Source organism: Somniosus microcephalus, chromosome 21 (genome assembly GCF_052327205.1).
Source record: "Somniosus microcephalus isolate GS21.2 chromosome 21, FLI_Smic_1.0, whole genome shotgun sequence".
NCBI lineage: Eukaryota > Metazoa > Chordata > Chondrichthyes > Squaliformes > Somniosidae > Somniosus > Somniosus microcephalus.
Genome location: NC_141007.1, coordinates 11,529,760 through 11,544,113, shown reverse-complemented (window position 1 = coordinate 11,544,113; position 14,354 = coordinate 11,529,760). Strand labels below are relative to the sequence as shown.

Here is a 14,354-nt window from a genome sequence, read left to right as displayed (position 1 = left end):
GAAAACTGCCCACGTATGTCCTGTCCACAAAAAGCAGGACAAATCCAATCCGGCCAATTATCACCCCATCAGTCTACTCTCAATCATCAGCAAAGTGATGTAAGATGTCGTTGACAGTGCTATGAAGCGGCACTTACTCACCAATAACCTTCTCACCGATACTCAGTTTGGGTTCTGCCAGGATCACTCGGCTGCCGACCTCATTACAGCCTGGTCCAAATATGGACAAAAGAGTTGAATTCCAGAGGTGAGGTGAGAGTGACAGCCCTTGACAACAAGGCAGCATTTAACCAAGTGTTGCATCAAGGAGCCCTAATAAAATTGAAGTCAATGGGAATCAGGGGAAAAACTCTCCACTGGCTTGAGTCATACCAAGCACAAAGGAAGATTGTTGTGCTGGTTGGAGGTCAATCATCTCAGTTCCAGGACATCGCTGCAGGAGTTCCTCAGGGCAGTGTCCAAGGCCCAACCATCTTCAGCTGTTTCATCAATGACCTTCCCTCCATCATCATGTCAGAAGTGGGGATGTTCGCTGATGACTGCACAGTGTTCAGTTCCATTTGCAACTCCTCAGATAATGAAGCAGTCCGTGCCCGCATGCAGCAAGACCTGGACGACGTTCAGGCTTGGGCTGATAAGTGGCAGGTAACATTCATGCCACACAAGTGCCAGGCAATGACAATCTCCAACAAGTGAGAGTCTAACCACCGCCCTTGACATTCAGTGGCATTATCATCGCTGAATCCCCCACCATCAACATCCTGGGGGTCACCATTGACTAGAAACTTAACTGGACCAGCCACATTAATACTGTAGCAACAAGAGCAGGTCAGAGGTTGGGTGTACTGCGGCAAGTGTCTCACCTCCTGACTCCCCAAAGCCTTTCCACCATCTACAAGGCACTACAGGAGTGTGATGGAATACTCTCCACTTGCCTGGATGAGTGTAGCTCCAACTCAAGAAGTTCAACACCGCTTGATTGGCACCCCATCCACCACCTTAAACATTCACTCCCTCCACCACCGGTGTACCGTGGCTGCAGTGTGTACCATCTACAAGATGCACTACAGCAACTCACCAAGGCTTCTTCGGCAGCACCTCCCAAACCCACGACCTCTACCACCTAGAAGGACAAAGGCAACAGGCACATGGGAACACCACCACCTTCAAGTTCCCCTTCAAGTTACACACCAATGACTTGGAAATATATCGGCCGTTCCTTCATTGTTGCTGGTAAAAATCCTGGAACTCCCTAACAGCACTGTGGGAGTACCTTCACCACACGGACTGCAGCGGTTCAAGAAGGCGGCTCACCACCACCTTCTCGAGGGCAATTAGGGATGGGCAATAAATGCTGGTCTTGCCAGCGACACCCACATCCCATGAACAATTTTTTAAAAAGCTGCAAAGGGATATTGATAAGGTGGGGGAATGGGCTAAAAAGTGGAAGATGTTAGTAAGTGTGAGTTGATACAATTTTGGTATGACAATAACAGCAGTCATTATATTCTGAATGGAAGTAGGCTCGGTACTGGTGAAGAGCAGAGGGATTTGTGGGTACAAGTGCACAGGTCATTTAGGGCTGTAAAAAAAAGCCAATAGAATTCTAGGTTTTATCACAAGATGTAGAATATAAAAGCCAAGAGGTAATGATGAGCCTAAATAAAATCTTAATATGACCACGGTCAGAATACTGTATGCAGTATTGGGCTCCACACTGTAGGAAGGATATTGTAGCTTTAGAGAGGTTACAACACAGATTGACTACGATACTGCCTGGTAGGAGGAAATACAAATACAAAGAAAAAATTCAAAACTGGGGGCTTTTTTTGATAGAAGAACAAGATTATAGGACAATGTGTCAGAAGAGTTTAAAATTATGAAAGGCTGGGACAGGGTAGATAGAAGCAGACTCTTTCTGCAGTAACCTGGGAGGTTATGAGTAACCTGATCCACCAGGTGGTGCTGTGGCAATTGCTCTCCTGAGTTAAGTCTGATCTGTACTGTTGTACTCTTTGTTTTTGCTGCCTCATGACAGAAGCTTTTATGTGCAAGTGTTGATTAAACCATGTTAAGGAGCTAACCTGTGTCTGTCTCCATCTATGGCCACCTCAAGATACCACATATGGCGACGAGAATAAAGGACGGAAGAGTTTTGGAGTATTCGGAAGAGGTGCTCGGGTTGGTTAGCAAACTAGTCGGAAAAGCACGAGGCTAGGCCACGGGAGTCGAAACGGAGTTTGATTTTTTGGCTGAAGTGACCGGACTCCAAGGATGGCAGGAACGGTAGGCTCCGTGGCACCTTTTGACAGCAAGTCGTAGTCTTGGGAGGAGTATATTGAAATACTGGGCCATTTCTTTATGGCAAACGAGGTGGACAGTGCTGAAAAGAAAAGGGCCATTTTACTGAGTTGTGTGGGAGCGCAAACCTATACACGGATGAGGAATCTGCTGAGCCCGGTGCGGCCAGGAGAAAAATCTTTTGACGAGTTGGTGAGTCTACTAAAGAATCATTTCAATCTGAAACCTAGTGAAATAGTACAGAGATGGAAATTCAATTCGAGGATTAGGAGGCCGGAAGAAAGCGTTACTGAGTATGTGGAGGAGCTTCGGAAGCTTGCACAGGACTGCAATTTTGGAAAAGCGCTCGGAGTCATGTTAAGGGACAGACTAGTATGCGGAGTTAACGACGACAGTATACAGCAAAGGTTGCTGTCAGAAGAAGGATTAACGTTTGAGACGGCACTTAAAAAAGCACAAGCCATGGAGATGGCTAACAAGGACATTAAGGACTTAAACAGTATGAGCAAGGAGAAATGGAGTAAACCAGTGGGAGGAGCTGTTTTCAAGATGGAAGCTGGCGCGAAAAGTCCACCAGTCGGGGTTGGGGATTGCTACCGATGTGGCGGGACGAGCCATTATGCAAAGGACTGCAGGTTTGCAAAGACAAAGTGCCACAATTGTGGAAAAATAGGGCACTTAAAGAAAGTCTGTAAAAGGGCAGTGAGTGAGAGAAGCAGTGCTAAAGGGGCAAAGCATGCTAAAGGGGGGAGGGAGAAGTACACAAAGCGGGCAAATTACATACAAGAGGAGGAAGAGTCTAGTGAGTCTAGTGAGGAGGTTTTCACTATATACAGTATAGACACTTCAAGGCCCAACGTACCCCCTCTTACTCAGTATTTGATAGTGAACGGAGGTCAAGTAAAGTTTGAGATTGACACCGGATGTAGTGTAACCATAATGTCGCAGACTGAGTACGCTAAGCTATGGGGGGAAGCAAAAGTACCAGAGTTAGGTACATGCCCTATTAGTCTCAAAACCTACACAGGACAGAAGGTGGACATTTTGGGGGCGGCCGAAGTACAAGTGGAACACAAAGGAGTCACCAAAGAGCTTACGGTGGTAGTGGTAGCAGGGTCAGGGCCAAACCTGTTAGGGCGAGGGTGGATCAGTGAGTTGAATGTGGACTGGCAGGCAATGAATAAAATGGAGGACAGTACAGAGGCACTGCAAGAAGTGCTGATGAAGCATGAGTTAGTGTTCAAGGACGAACTGGGCACCTTAAGGGGAGCCACAGCCAAGATTCATGTAGCCAGTGATGCCACGCCTCGTTTCTTTAAACCAAGGTCGGTACCTTTTGCAATGAAAACCAAGGTTGAGGCGGAACTAGATCGCCTGCTAAAGGACAAAGTAATAGAACCAGTGAAATTTTCAGACTGGGCAGCACCAATAGTCCCGGTATTGAAGCCCGACGGTAACGTAAGGGTGTGTGGTGACTATAAGTTAACAGTGAACAGAGTATCATCACTGGAACAGTACCCCATTCCGAGAATGGAGGACATGTTAACATCGCTCGCTGGGGGAGAAAGATTCAGCAAACTGGACATGAGTTATGCGTATCAGCAGATATTGCTAGATGAAGATTCAAAAAAGGTTGTCACGGTGAACACGCACAAGGGGCTGTTCACGTATGCCAGGTTACCATTTGGTGTCAGTTCTAGCCCAGCAATATTCCAACGGACTATGGAGGGAATTCTGCAGGGCATTCCAAAGGTGGCCGTGTACTTAGATGATATTCTGCTAACAGGAAGTGACGATCAGGATCACTTAAAAACACTGGACAAAGTGCTACAGCGGCTGGAAGAGGCGGGGCTACGCCTGAAACGGAGTAAGCGTAGTTTCATGGAGAAGGAAGTTACATTCCTGGGACATCAGGTGGATGCCACAGGCCTCCATCCATTACCAGGGAAAGTGCGGGCAGTGCAGGATGCACCGGCACCCACCTTAGTGACTGAACTGAAAGCCTATCTAGGGCTCCTGAATTATTATAACCAGTTTCTTCCAAACTTATCGATGCTGCTGGCACCCCTGCACAAACTGCTGAGAAAGGAGGAGCCATGGCGTTGGGGGCCAGAGCAAGCGAAAGCGTTTCAGCAGTCAAAGGAGCTACTTCAGTCCAGCAGGGTGTTAGTGCATTACGACGAGAAGAAGGAGCTGATAATGTCCTGCGACGCATCACCCTATGGAGTGGGGGCAGTGTTGGCCCACCGCATGCCAGATGGAGCGGAAAGGCCCATCGGGTTTGTTTCACGCACGCTCACAGCTGCGGAAAAGAACTATTCACAGCTTGATAAAGAGGGGTTGGCCATTATATTTGGAGTAAAGAAATTCCATAAGTACATATATGGGAGGAAGTTTGTAATCAGTACTGACCACAAGCCTCTTATTAGCTTACTGAATGAGATGAAAGCGGTGCCTCAAATGGCATCACAGAGAATAATGAGATGGGCAGTGACACTAAGAGCCTATGAATATGTGATCATGTACAGAGCCGGCAAGGAAAACGGGAACGCGGATGCTCTCAGCCGCCTGCCCCTCTCAAAATCTCCTCGCAGTACTTCCCCTGAGGAGCACGTCCTGATGCTGGATCAGGAGGTCAGTCCCCTGATGACTTCAGCGCAAATCCAGGGCTGGACAGCCAAGGACCCCGTACTGTCAAGGGTCCGTGAGTATGTGTTGAAAGGCTGGCCAGATCACCGTGAGGGACCGGAGTTCGCGCCGTACAGACAGAGGCAGCACGAGCTCAGTGTCCAAGATGGATGTGTGCTATGGGGAGCACGCATCATAGTCCCAGAGCGGGGACGTTCTACTTTGATGGAACAGTTGCATCAATCGCACCCAGGAATGACTAGAATGAAAGGACTGGCTAGGAGCTACCTGTGGTGGCCTAACTTGGATGCTGAAATTGAGTCAAAGGTAAAGTCATGCACTATATGTCAGGAACAGAGGAAAGCACCTGCCGGGGCACCACTCCATCCCTGGGAGTGGCCCAGCAAACCCTGGAGGAGAATTCACATAGACTATGCGGGACCTTTTATGGGCAAAATGTTTTTGGTGCTGGTTGACGCTCACTCAAAGTGGGTCAACGTTTATCCAGTGAGCTCTGCAACGACTGATGCCACACTGAATTGTCTCAGGAACAGCTTCAGCATGCATGGTATTCCAGAAATGATTGTATCCGACAATGCACAGTGTTTTGTTAGTGAAGGGAGCAAAGAATTCATGGTAAGGAATGGAATCACACATGTCACCTCGGCTCCATATCACCCAGCCTCAAATGGGTTAGCCGAGCGAGCCATGCAGACTTTTAAGGAGCTCATGAGGAAGAGCTCAGGTGACACCCTGGAGACCAAGCTCAATAGAGCCTTGTTTAGTTATCGTATAACACCCCAAGCTACCACGGGGCTTTCTCCGGCTGAGTTGATGATGGGGAGAAAGTTGCGGTGCACGTTAGACCTGATACACCCAGATCTCAAAAGCAAGGTTGAGACAAAACAAACAAACCAAAAAGCGTACCATGACAAACATACTACAGCTCGCCATTTCGCCATAGGGGACTCTGTGTATACCCGAAACTTCGGTTATGGACCTAAATGGATACCAGGACTAATCCAGGACATTACAGGACCTGTGTCGTACTCCGTGTTACTAGGGGATGGTCGAGGGGTTTGTCGGCATGTGGATCAGCTTTTCAGCCGGCAGCAGCGGGAACTGCCTCAGATGGAACAAAGGGCAGTAGAGGAGGCTGTTCCAGGACCCAGCACGGCTTATAAGGTGCCAGTGGACACTGGTACTGCCAGGCCACAGCGGGACAGAGTAAAACCAACATCAGAGACTACTCCAATCTCAAGTGCGAATGAATCTGAGAATCCACCACAAGTGGAATTAAGACGTTCACAAAGGATTCGCAAGCAACCAGAAAGACTTATACAAACCTGTTAAATTAGTCAGGGGTTAACCATGGTTAGAGCATACTGGTTAATTAAAACGTAGTGCCTAGTAAGGGTTATTGTTTAAGAATTGCATACGGCAATCTTAAGGGGGGAGGAGTGCAGTAACCTGGGAGGTTATGAGTAACCTGATCCACCAGGTGGTGCTGTGGCAATTGCTCTCCTGAGTTAAGTCTGATCTGTACTGTTGTACTCTTTGTTTTTGCTGCCTCATGACAGAAGCTTTTATGTGCAAGTGTTGATTAAACCATGTTAAGGAGTTAACCTGTGTCTGTCTCCATCTATGGCCACCTCAAGATACCACACTTTCCAGAGGTCAAGGGGCCTAGAATGAGGGACCACAGACACAAGATTAAGGCCACGAAATTTCATGTAGTAGCACCGGCTGTTAAGGCCGGTTTTCTTGAAAAAATGGCGGCTGCCTCGCTTCCGGCGCGGGACACAGTGGCCGCCATTTTGAAGAGTCAGCAGCGCTGCCATTGCCTGCGCTCGCCTCTCCAATGTAAATATGCAGATCGTGAGGTCAATAGGCGTGCAACACCTGATTTGACACACGACAGCGATTTTCGATGCTGCCACTCATAAAGGCCTCTACTAACCATGCACGGAAGAACAGGTGTGCAGCAGTTGTAGACGGTCTCAGCAAACACACACATTTTTCAAGTTTTGATATCAGTTTTTGGAGTGTTTTTAAAAATATTTTATTGGAGTAGTGGCTTGGTGCAATACATTTAAAAAGTTGTTAAAGTGTGCAGGCAGTGCTGCTGGACGCTTGCAAGGCTTTGTATCTTAAAGGAAGGCCTCTGAGAAGACCACTTGCTCCCAGTCCCGAGGGCTCTAGTTGCAATCCCCCTTGGGCTGCAACATCACATGGAGATGAAGCAGAGGCAGCAAAGGGGACAAGCTGCTCACAGAGGGAAGAGGAAGAAGCAGAAGAGGAGGAAGCGGAAGAGGAGGAAGCGAAAGAGGAGGAATCAGAAGAGGCGGAAGAGGAGGAAGCGGAAGAGGAAGAATCAGAAGAGGAGGAAGCGGAAGAGGAAGAAGCAGAGGAGGAGGAAGTGGAAGAGGAGGAAGCAGAAGGAAGGAGGCAACTCAGACAGCCCCTTTCTGGCCGGGATATCCAGGATCAAATCATCTGCCTGCGGTACCAGTGATCACAACCCCAATTCCCCTTTCAACACTTGTCCCACACCTTACCTTCCCTCTGTTACTGACCATCACAGCATCCTCTTGGCCACAATGCTGAAATAAAAGCCACCACAAAGCAAACTTTCCAATCCAACTTTATCCATATAAGCATCCAATATTACATCAAAAAATCAACTAATCACCCTTTTGTGTATTCCCTTAGTGAGGGCCTTGCGTCTACCAAGAATGGTCAGCACCATCTCCTCCAAGGGAGTGAGGTGAAGCTAGGAATGTGAGGTGTTTGGTAGAGATTGTTGGTAGGTAAGCGATGGGGTGGGGGGTGGGTGCGGTTGTGCATTGAGCAGTGTGTGAGGCTAGTGGTGATCTGGTCCCACATCCTTCTTTCTGGAGGGCTTCCTGTGGGTAGAGCACCTCTCTTCCACTCTTGACCCCCTGCACAAAGCTGGGTGCCCCTTCCCCGGCCTGTTGAGCCATTTGTGTTAGTGCTGAAGCACCTTTACCATTTTTACCAAGTTCAGCTTTAAGAGCTGAAGACTGCTGAGTTTGGAATGATTTTAATGTTTTATTTCAGAAGGCAGTTGAGCTTTAAGGGCTAGAGACTGCCTATTTTTGAATGATTTTTAATTTTTTTCAGAAGGCAGTTCACCTTTAAGGGCTCGAGACTGCTTTCTAAAATGAAAGCCTTGCTTTAAGGGAATGCAGCCTCGCTCAAGGGACGCTACAACGACGCGGCATTGGGCCTCCTGTTGAGCGCACAGCCTGAAGCAACGCTTTCATCACTGGGCTGTGCACTAAAATCATTCAAATCAGCAGGCACCAAAATAACGTGCTGCTTGCAATTTTTAAATGGGCGTGAGCAAATCTCGCCCCGCAGTGCCACCACCCGTCTTCGGGCCTTATCAAATTTCTAGGTCCAAATATCAGAGATTTAGAACAGAAGGCAGGAGAAACTTCTTCACACAGAGAGTTGTAAAATTCACTTCAGGGGTTAGTGAGAGAGAAACTATATAAACATTCAAGATTAGATTAGATAGGTGGACTTTTAAAATTTTATTTATTCATTCATGGGATGTGGGTATTTCTGGCAAGGCTGGCATTTATTGACCATCCTTAATTGCCCTTGAGAAGCAGCTTTCTTGAACCGCTGCATTCCGTGTGGTACTCCCACAGGGCTGTTAGGTAGGGAGTTCCAGGATTTTGATCCAGCGATGATGAAGGAACGGCGATATATTTCAAAGTCAGAATGGTGTGAGACTTGCAGGGGAACTTGGAGGTGGTGGTGTTCCCATGCGCCTGCTGCCCTTGTTCTTCTAGGTGGTAGAAGTCACAGGTTTGGGAGATGCTGCCGAAGAAGCCTTGGCGAGTTGCTGGAGTGCATCTTGTAGATGGTACACACTGCAGCCACGGTACGCCGGTGAATGTTTAAAGTGGTGGTTGGGGTGCTGATCAAGTGGGCTGCTTTGTCCTGGATGGTTTCGAGTTTTTTGAGTGTTGTTGGAGCTGTACTCATCCAGGCAAGTGGAGAGTATTCCATCACACTCCTTACTTGTGCCTTGTAGGTGGTGGAAAGCCTTTGGTGAGTCTCGCTGCAGAATACCTAGCCTCTGACCCGCTCTTGTAGCCACAGTGTTCATGTGGCTGGTCCAGTTAAATTGCTGGTCAATGGTGAACCCCAGGATGTTGATGGTGGGGGATTCGGCGATGGTAATGCCATTGAATGCCAAGGGGAGGTTGTTAGACTTTCTCTTGTTGGAGATAGTCATTGACTGGCACTTGTATGGTGTGAAAGTCACTTGCTACTTATCAGCCCAAGCATAAGAACATAAGAACATAAGAAATAGGAGCAGGAATAGGCCAATCGGCCCCTCGAGCCTGCTCCGCCATTCAATAAGATCATGGCTGATCTGATCCTAACCGCCAATCTACTATCACAGAACCATCTCCTGAATCTAACAGAATTAGACACACGAAATAGGAGCAGGATCAGGCTACACGGCCCCAGGGCCCGCTCCGCTACCCACAGGACCATGTCCGATCCGAACCTAGACTCATGTCCAAATTCCTGCCCGCTCCCTGTAACCCTTAATTCCCTTTACTTCTAGGAAACTGTCTATTTCTGTTTTAAATTTATGTAATGATGTAGCTTCTACAGCTTTTTGGGGCAGCATATTCCATGGACCTACCACCCTCTGAGTGAAGTAGTTCCTCCTCATCTCAGTTTTGAAAGAGCAGCCCCTTATTCTAAGACTATGCCCCCTAGTTCTAGTTTCACCCATCATCGGGAATATCCTCCCCGCATCCACCTGATCCAACCCCATCACAATCTTATATGTTTCAATAAGACCACCTCTCATTCTTCTGAACTCCAATGAGTAGAGTCCCAATCTACTCAACCTCTCCTCATATGTCCATCCCCTCATCCCCGGGATTAACCGAGTGAACCTTCTTTGTACTGACTCGAGAGCAAGTATGTCTTTTCTTAAGTATGGACACCAAAACTGTATGCAGTATTCCAGGTGCGGTCTCACCAATACCTTGTAGAACTGAAGCAATACCTCCCTATTTTTATATTCTATCCCCCTAGCAATGAAAGCCAACATTCCATTGGCCTTCTTAATCACTTGCTGCACCTGCATACTAACCTTTTGAGTTTCGTGCACCAGGACCCCCAGATCCCTTTGTACTTCAGTACTTTCCAGTTTCTTGCCATTAAGATAATAACTTGCTCTACGATTTTTCCTGCCAAAGTGCATAACCTCACACTTTCCAGTATTGTATTCCATCTGCCAAATCTCTGCCCACTTAGCCTGTCTATGTCCCCTTGCAGGTTTTTTATGTCCTCCTCACTCACTACTTTCCCTCCCATCTTAGTATCATCTGCAAACTTTGATATGTTACACTCGGTCCCCTCCTCCAAATCGTTAATATAGATTGTAAAGAGTTGGGGACCCAGCACTGACCCCTGCAGAACACCACTAGTTACTGATCGCCAGTCTGAGAATGAACCATTTATCCCAACTCTCTGCCTTCTGTTAGATAGCCAATCCTCTATCCATGCCAGAATATTACCCCCAATCCCGTGATTTTTTATCTTAAGCAATAATCTTTTGTGTGGCACCTTGTCAAATGCCTTTTGGAAGTCTAAGTACACTACGTCCGCTGGTACCCCTTTATCCACCCTATATGTTACTTCCTCAAAGAACTCCAGCAAATTTGTCAAACATGACTTCCCCTTCATAAAACCATGCTGACTTTGTCCTATTAAATTATGATTATCCAAATGTCCTGTCTCCTTAATAATGGACTCCAAAATTTTACCTACCACAGATGTTAGACTAACCGGTCTATAGTTTCCAGCCTTCTGTCTACTGCCCTTTTTAAATAAGGGTGTTACATTAGCAGTTTTCCAGTCTGCCGGGACCTTTGCTGAGTCCAGGGAGTTTTGGAAAATTATTACTAATGCATCCACAATCCCTACCGCCACTTCCCTCAAGACCCTAGGATGTAAGCCATCAGGTCCAGGTGATTTATTCGCCTTGAGTCCCATTATTTTACCGAGTACCACTTCCTTAGTGATTTTGATCGTGTTTAGCTCCTCCCCCCTTTAGCCCCCTGTTTGTCCAGTGTTGGGATATTCTTTGTGTCCTCTACTGTAAGGACTGATACAAAATATTCATTCAGTGTTTTTGCCATCTCCATATTTCCCACCATTAATTTCCCGGTCTCATCCTCTAAGGGACCAACATTTACTTTAGCCACCCTTTTTCTTTTTATATAACTATAAAAACTCTTACTATCTGTTTTTATATTTTTTGCTAATTTACTTTCATAATCTATCTTCCCTTTTTTAATCAATCTTTTTGTTATTTTTTGCTGTCTTTTAAAGTTTTCCCAATCCTCTATCCTCCCACTAGATTTGGCTACCTTATATGCCCTTGTTTTTAGTCGAATACTATCCTTAATTTCTTTACTTAGCCACGGATGGCTGTCTTTTCTTTTACACCCTTTTCTTCTCAGTGGAATATATATTTTTTGGAAGTTGTAAAATAACTCCTTAAATGTATACCACCGATCATGTATCATCTTACCCTTTAATCTATTTTCCCAATCCACTCTACTCAATTCCGCTCTCATACCTTCATAGTCTCCTTTATTCAAGCTTAGCACGCTTGTTTGAGATCCAACCTTCTCACCCTCTAATTGAATATGGAATTCAACCATGTTATGGTCACTCATTCCAAGGGGATCCTTTACTAGGACATTTTTAATTAATCCTGTCTCGTTACACAGGACCAAATCTAAGGTTGCTTGCCCCCTGGTCTCTAGGAACCTCCCCCCCACTAGTTAGTTTAAAGCCCTCTCTACAGCCCTAGTTATATGATCCGCCAGGACTCTAGTCCCAGCACTGGCTAAGTGAAGCCCGTCCCAACGGAACAGCTCTCTCCTGCCCCAGTACTGGTGCCAGTGTCCCAGGAAGCAAAACCCATTTCTCCCACACCAGTCTTTGAGCCACGCATTTAACGCTCTAATTTTATTTGTCCTAGCCAAATTCGCTCGTGGCTCAGGTAATAATCCAGAGATTATTACCCTTGAGGTTCTGTTTTTTAATTTGACCCCTAGCTGCTCATACTCCTTTGTTGGATGTTGTCAAGGTCTTGCTGTATGCTGGCACGGACTAACTCATTATTTGAGGAATTGCGAATGGAACTGAACACTGTGCAATCATCAGCGAACATCCCCACTTCTGACCTGATGATGGAGGGAAGGTCATTGATGAAGCAGCTAAAGATGGTTGGGTCTAGGACACTGCCCTGAGGAACTCCTGCAGCGATGTCCTGGGGCTGAGATGGTTGGCCTCCAACAACCACAACCATCTTCCTCTGTGCTGGGTATGACTCCAGCCAGTGGAGAGTTTTCCTTCCGATTCTCATTGACTTCAACTTTACCAGGGCTCCTTGGTGCCGCGCTCAGTCAAATGCTGCATTGATGTCAAGGGCAGTCACTGTCACCTCACCTCTGGAATTCAGCTCTGTTGGAGGAAGGAAAGGGAATGCCCTCTGCTAGCCCCATCCCCTGAGCATCCTGCCCCCTGTCCGTCCCATCCCATGGGAGCCCTGACCTCCCGTCCCTGCATGCCCGCTTTCGGGCACAACCGAATTTCTAGGCCGCTGAATCTTATTGGGGTACGTTCACACAAACACCTTCCAACAGAAGCCATTAAATGGCGACAAGGAGCAGGAACCATTTCTCTCACCCCCACCTCTCCCTCCTCCATAGCCCAGGGCACTGACACCAATTGTACATCCCGGGCTTGAGTTCAGCTAACACAGCACAGCCAAGGATCGAACTTGGGACCTCTCCAGTCTCTATGGCTCAGTACCGCACCGCATGGGTGCATTTACCCGTTAAGGTATTGGAGAGAGGGAAGGGGGGGTCCCAAAATAAACTGGATGAGAGAGTAGAGAATTGAGGAGAAGCCATGTGCCTCGTTTCGTTGGGAGTGTTTCTGTTTAGCTTGCACACTGAGAATAGGGTTATCCACCCTCCAGGATTGGCCTGGAGTCTCCAGGAATTAAAGATTAATCTCCAGGACACCGCTGTGAACAACTCAGGGGAAAAATCATACGGGCGTTAAAAAATTGTGTTTAAAAAAAAAAAAAATTCTTTGAACACTTTTGTTTATTAGTTATAAAAATATCGACATGGGGAACAAAAGACTGAATGACGGTCAAACATCCAATCGGGTAATAATGAAGAGATTATTCACTTTACAATTGGTGAGGGAAGGCGGTGCGCATCGAGGGGGGGAGTGTTGCTCGACCAATGACAGTAGTGTAGGGGCGGGGCAATCAGAGGCAGGAGGTCATGTGTTGGCACCTCCAGGAATATGTCCAACTAGAGTTGGAACCCCTGTCTGAAGAAGCTGCATGTAGATCAGAGTCCCAGGGATTGTCCGGGTGCTGAATTTGGCTTGCTCTGACAGGCAAGTCCTGTGAACACTTTGCTGCGTTACATCCTGAATCGTGGTGCAGAGGTTGACTGTGGTGTTATTTTGTTCTGTGCAGCTGAACCTGTTGTATGAAGAAGCCCTGTACACGTTTGTTCATCGCAGTGGTAAACCTGCAGCATCCCACGGTGCAGACCAGAATGAGCTGCTTCACTACCTGCAGAACGTGAGTAAACTAACTCGACACATCTCTCTTCCTCAACAGATAGCTACTCAAATACATTCACGGTGTAATTCTCCATTGGTCCAGTGGGTAAAAAGAAAGACTTGTATTGCTATAGCGCCTTTCACGACCTCAGGACATCCCAAAGCGCTTTACAGCCAATGGAGTACTTTTAAAGTGTAGTCACTGTTGTAGGAAACCTGGCAGCCAAATTGCACACAGCAAGTCCCACAAACAGCAATTAGTTAAATGGCCAGATAATCTGTTTTAGTGATGTTGGTTGGGGATAAATATTGTCCAGGACATCAGGGAGAACTCCCCTGCTCGTTTTCGAATAGTGCCAGGGGATCTTTTACACCCACTTGAGAGGGCAGTTTAACATCTCATCCTAAAGACGGCACCCCCGACAGTGCAGCACTCCCTCAGTACTCTGACTCAGAGGCGAGAGTGCTACCCACTGAGTCACAGCTGTCACCTGGTGTTCATTGAACCAACACAGCAGAAGCACAGCGGCAACAGTTAGGTTTTCAACTCACGTGTCTGCTTGTCACTTTCACAAGAAAGATCAGCTTTTGTTTCACAGGGATTGGAGGTTGTCAATATGAACCAATCAGATGAGATGGAAGGTACAACTGAGGGCTGTCAGAGCCAATCAGATGAGTTGGAAGGCACAACTGGGGGCTGTCAGAGCCAATCAGATGAGTTGGAAGGCACAACTGAGGGCTGTCAGAGCCAATCAGATGCG

General features: G+C 47.1%; 1 protein-coding gene across 1 annotated transcript in view; it reads left to right on the top strand.

The window, feature by feature from the left end:
* The window catches only part of LOC147102598 (protein unc-13 homolog D-like), a 112,376-nt gene that overhangs the window by 24,538 nt on the left and 73,484 nt on the right, over positions 1-14,354 (top strand). The window contains exon 3 of the mRNA XM_085964087.1: positions 13,505-13,612. Within this exon, the coding sequence (XP_085820213.1) occupies positions 13,505-13,612 (108 nt within the window). The remainder of the gene's footprint in view (positions 1-13,504; positions 13,613-14,354) is intronic.